Here is a 6,000-nt window from a genome sequence, read left to right as displayed (position 1 = left end):
TTCATGTAAACAGACTGTAAAGACAATTGATTTGAAAAGAAATTAATCCTGCGTATCACGAATATATGAATATGGGCCCCCCCAATTATCGTTCTGGCTACGCCACTGGGTAAGGTTCATCCCCAGAGTTACGCCACAATACCCTGTCCAACAGTAAATACAGTTTCTGTAATCTTAAAAAAAATGATGATATTCTCCTAATATCATTGGCTAAATAAAAAAGCTATCAAAATAGTCGAAAATAGTGTTGCAGAGAGTGGCACTTTCACGATGAAATAAATATACTGAAGTATTCATAATAGGTGTATCTTCAATACAAATTAATTCACCCGAACTATCGCCGGCAATAATTATATGATATTTGTACAAACAGTTGGATATAAAACCGAGAATATCTTTATAACTTCTTCCAAACGTGAATATTTTGCTAATATTTACACACTAAGGAAGCGTGGTGGTAATAACTTTCCACTTTAGTATAGACATAAAGCAACTAACTATTTAAAATATGAGATGCTGAGATCGTGAAATTTAGTTTTTAATTATTTTAGGCGCTAAGGTCAAACGAAATAGCCTCTTGAAGGAGGTTTATGCACTACATGAAAGGGAAGAAGCTTGCCAATCACCTTGCTACAAGATAAACAAGTCTCACAGCATTTGAACTCAACAATTTACAATTAAAAATTTGCAAATATAATTAATATGCCGGCAAAGTGAAAATAGGATTCTCTTCAAAGAGTGCAAGTTTATAACTTATTGGGTTGAACCGTTGGCAAAAACCAACAATTTTTCGCATAATTTGCATGTGTGTTTGAAATGTCGTCATGTGTTTTTATTTTTTTCATGCACTCATTTAGATGAACCCTTAGTAACTAGCCTTGAATGTAAAATAGACCTCTTTCGGGCGACGTCTTAACTCGTGCAAGATTTCTAACATCGCCACAGCATTTAAACTGCCAAGGCCCAAGCTTCCGTTTTTAAAAACATATGCCGACATCGAAAATTTTATCCTATTTAGGCTACTAAACCCCTTATAGTTCAAACGCCAAAAATCGCTTTACAAGGAGCACGGTCGTTTCTTTGAAGTTATTGTTGACATGCATATTTCGGACATCATAGTGATGTCCAAGAATTTTAATTAAAGTTAACATTATACAACTTAAATACAATTTAATATATTACTTATTCACAAACTACATGCAACATAATTAACAAAAAATTAACGAAAATGTAATTTCCCCAACATAATCGACATAATCTTTCCTATACTGTTCTTCTTTGAAGACAGTTTACCAGTACTACCGTAAATAAGATATAATGGAGTTTATGCATGTGTTATAGATCAATATTTTATATAAGCGGTATTACGCCTGTATTCTATAAAAGCTTACTAACACTCAAACTCATCGAGTGGCCGATTTAATCTTCTCATTGCGTTTCCGTAGAGGTATATTATTGCCTGTGAAATGTTGTAAAAAAAGAAAAATATAGCTGTGCTAAGTTGCAAATTTTTACACTTTTGTATTATGACTGGACTGTGTGATAGAATTAGTACAAAAATATACAAAATTTGCCTATTTCGCACGGTTGTATTTTCCCCATTTTTCAAAAGTCCCCGACTAAACTTTGCAATTATTATACCCATTTTTGTAAGCTATGGTAATATATATCTTTCTTTTTCCGCTTGGATCTAAAATTAATTTATAGCGCATAAAGTTCATTAACATTGTGTAAATTTCACTATAAATTTTTAGCAAATAACACTTATATTTAGCCTATCCCTTAAACGAAAGCCACTTAAGAGTTTCTTTGAATAAGCCGCTAATTGGTCGACTGTATAAACTATCCTTTTTATGACTGCGCGTTCAAAACGGTCAATCTGCCTTGCAATGAGTGTCTTTTCAAGAATTTCCCTGCTGTTTCTCGTTTTTGTCCTTTGCGAATGCACAGAGCAAGTCGTTTTTCGAAAAAATAAGCAAAAATACTTGGCGAATCATGTCATCGAAACAAAACAAGCTCAGTTCGAGTTTGAATGTGGTTTGCTTTGCGCTCGTGATGAATCATGTGCGTCAATCAACTACAAAACTTCTGGTATCGGTAAAGGTCGCTGTGAACTCAACAATAAGACAAATAAAGACGATGATGATGAAGAAATCAACTTGGAATTCAACCATCTTGTCATAATAAAACCAGTAAGTACATAAGCCTGAATTTTTTACATATATTATGTGGTTATGACGACGGATATGCACGGTAGAATAGATTTAAGTTTGAAACTATGAAACAACTATATAGAGTTTTCTTGGCAATAACTGCCCGAAATTTCTTTCGCAAAGAAAGAACGGAGTATTTGGACCATTCAATACCATTACAGGTAAAGCAAATGTCGTCAATTATCGTTGTTCTTGCTTCCAAAATACATTTTAAATGCATTGTCGGGTTGAAACTTTATAAACACCAATTTCTGCGGTGTTGGCCTGGACGGGAGCAGGAGAATCGGACTTTGACAAAAATTGCTTGAATGTTAGAAGATCCGATAAACTATAAATGCTTTTAGGTGGCAGCTTTCCACCCCCGCCTGTACGCCTAGATAGAAACGAAGTTAATTAAATGATGAGCTATAGATTAACCCGCATAAACAATGAATTATTACCTAGAACTGAAATAAATTAAATTGAGTGATAAAACACATCTTCAGACCCGGCTTACACAGTCAACGTTCATCGATATGAAAATCGAGTCTTTTAAAACAAACGTCTCGTAAAAATTTGTCATGTAACTTAAGACTGTTTCATGCATTTCATTCGCTTTGTCCGCGGGCGAAGCAGCCTTTGAAAATCTTCTCATGCGGGCGTGATGGGTTTAAAAACAGAGCGCGCTTCGCAAGAGGACGTAAGGGAAAACCGCCTTTAAGCTTTGATATTACGTTTTTATTCTATTACGTATAACTTTTATAACTTAAGCCTGGTTCTAATATGTCACCGACAGTCGGCGATGTATTGTTTGTGGCCCGTGAGCAAGAAAATTTCTTAGAAATAACTAAGCACTTCACTCATTAATGATTACCGACAATAGCAATAGCGTGGACAACTTTAAAGTAAACCCTAAATTTTAGTTCACATTTCATGTTTCAATCATAATGTCTAGTCTAAATTTCCCAATATCGATATAGCTAATTCCAAAATGACGAATATGAATTTTAGTTTGCCGTTTGCCGCCAATGTCTCAAAGTGTCTATTTACACCGTATTAAGCTGGTTTTCCACTATATATAGCGGTAATTTTGCGTAAAGCGTTATTTTACTTATGTGTCAGAGCTCTCAACTGCAACCATCTAGAACAAATTGCTCAAATACAAAGGAATAATTCGCTTCGCTCGAAAAATATCGCTGATGGAAAACCAGCTTTAGGGGGCGGCATTTGTGGAACCGAACTATTGATGTGTGAAGAATTTATTCTTGTCGCCTTTTAGATTTGGCTGAAGCCAGAGGAAAATATTTTGCTAGGTAAAATTAAAATTTTTGATGTTATTGCATCCAAAATTAAAACAACGCTCCAGTATATTGTATATTTATGTTTTCAGGAGAACAACAAAACACCTTTCCTCAATCTTGCACGGAATTGTTTGTCAAGAATACGTAAGTTATACTTATACTCGAGGACAAAAGTCTAATACAGTCAAGTAATTTCGAATTCAACTTTCATTCCAGCAGAACTTTTCATAACCATATCGATTATATAGCTATACCCTTGTAATTTTCGATGGCGATATTACAATATAAATAAATAGTGATTACTTCATGGTTGGCGAGTTCGTAGGATTTTTATGCACGAGTTGTGAAGGATCGCGAAACGAACGAGTGATCGCAGCGAACGAGTGAATTTGCGATCCTTCACAACGAGTTCATAATAAAATCGTACAAACGAGTCAACCATGAAGTAATTTGTTTATAGAGATCAATTTGACAACACGCTTTTAATATACAAAAACATAGAGAGCAACAAAAATCGAATTTTTTTGCATCAAAACATATTTATTACCGCCCAGTTTCTTTGTAATTTTGTTCAATCGAAGTTAGATATTCTTTCCGAGACATTTGAGAATGTGCTGAATGTAAAAAATATCTTGAATATGAGAATTATTTTTTGAATCTCACTCCTATATTTCGACGCCATCTTGAAAGAAAATGTAAACAAATTGCCGCCAAAATGACATACGACAATTTTTTACGTGTGAAGAATATCGTACGTCCAATCAAAAGCCGTGTATGGCTTTTTTCACACGTGAGAAACATCGTACGTCCAGTCAAATTACATAAAATGAATTTACACAGTGAAATACGACTTTTATTTCATCATTTTTCGGTGCATAAATCTCTATACACATATAATAAATTATTTTAGCTTGTAGCAAACGACGTAAGTATTTACTATTGTACGGATATCTAGATCATTGCTCAATGGTGCTTACACCTTGCAGAAGAATAATTCCTCACCACCATATAAGGTATATTGTCACATGACAGACATCCCAGGATGTGGCGTTGGAGGTTGGACCCTAGTGATGAAGCTTAATGGGACTAAGGTTAGATTGTAGTCGTAAAGAGTATAGTGTGTGTTCACTTCTAATCAATCAATTTGTAATAATAGTTAACACTTTTAGTTTTAAACAACTTTCAATTTTACAGAATACATTTATCTATCGTTCTTCCCTGTGGACAAACAAAGAGACATACGCAGTACAAGATGGTCTGGAAGGATTGACGGAGAAAGAAAGCAAGTTGGCTTCGTATTGGAATACTCCGTTCACAAAGATTTGCCTGGGTATGTCGTATAACGGAGACACAAAATGGATGAGCTTCAACTACACTGCAACTTCGCTGTACAGTGTGATCGCAGACGGCCATTTTAGGGGAACGACCGCTGGAAGGGCAGCATGGAAATCTCTGATCGCGGACTCGTCACTTCAGAAAAACTGCAACAGGGAAGGGTTTAATAATATACACAAGACGACTAAAATCCAAATGCGAATTGGACTCGCAGCCAATGAACAGGAAGATTGTAATTCGTGTGATTCTTGGATTGGCTATGGAGCAAGGTCCACTGGATGGACTTGTGGAAATGTTGCTAGGCACGGCGGCGATAACAGTAATAAAAATTTGGCGACGTTTGGATACATTCTCGTTCAATAATCAACCAGTAAAATAGCACGCAATCTTCTACTCAATATTAAGATAACTTATGGGTTGTAAAAGTGTGATAATTTCTTGAATATAATTTGTACGTGATTGTAGGTTCAGCATTTATATATTCAAAGTAACGAATTAGCATAAACGGTGACATTTCAGAGACATTAAATTATTGTAGCATGTAAATTCTAGGCCTTTCAAAAATATCATCACAAATAAGGCTTTGATTGTTAATACAGGTAATATAATATATACACCCAGCACCTTTTACCATGACTGATAATATAAATTGATATCAGCATAATAATTACGTCTGTATAATGGCCTTTAAAACCATACAGGGTGTCTCAAAAATAACGCAACCACTTAAATATGCAAGACATTAATACAGCTCTAAAGCACAATAGATATAAGCACCTCTGGAAATTGAAAATGGCTCTTAACCCTTCATTTAAAATGCTAAAAGTCATTTTAGCTGAACTGTGGTGCAAACCCAAATAATATTAATATTCTTGCATATTTAACTGGTTGCTTTTTTTTTTGAGACACCCTGTATAATTATATTTGTGTTATTAGAATATGCAGTTCTATGAAAATAAACGCACATAAGTAATTTTTAAAGTCTCTTTCGAAATTACGTTGCAGAAAGTGGCGCTTACGCGATGAAATCAAATATACTGAAGCATATTCATGATAGGTGTATTTTCAATACAAATTGACCCGAACTATCCCAGTCAATGATTATTTGACATTTGCACAAACAGTTGGATACAAACCAGAGAATATCATTTTACTTTTTATTGGATGTGGTT

General features: G+C 34.7%; 1 protein-coding gene across 1 annotated transcript; it reads left to right on the top strand.

Moving 5' to 3' along the window:
• Window positions 1-4,518: 4,518 nt before the first annotated feature.
• On the top strand, window positions 4,519-5,191 carry LOC114535750 (uncharacterized skeletal organic matrix protein 5-like). The gene is made up of 2 exons (XM_028557058.1): window positions 4,519-4,584; window positions 4,688-5,191. The coding sequence occupies exons 1-2, from the start codon at window positions 4,519-4,521 to the stop codon at window positions 5,189-5,191; spliced, it is 570 nt and encodes a 189-aa protein (XP_028412859.1).
• Window positions 5,192-6,000: the final 809 nt, after the last annotated feature.

This window comes from Dendronephthya gigantea, unplaced genomic scaffold (genome assembly GCF_004324835.1).
Source record: "Dendronephthya gigantea isolate DGI-Jeju-01 unplaced genomic scaffold, DenGig_1.0 000123F, whole genome shotgun sequence".
Classification (NCBI taxonomy): domain Eukaryota; kingdom Metazoa; phylum Cnidaria; class Anthozoa; order Malacalcyonacea; family Nephtheidae; genus Dendronephthya; species Dendronephthya gigantea.
Note: the sequence above shows the minus strand (reverse complement) of the source record. Positions and strands in the feature narration are given on the sequence as shown.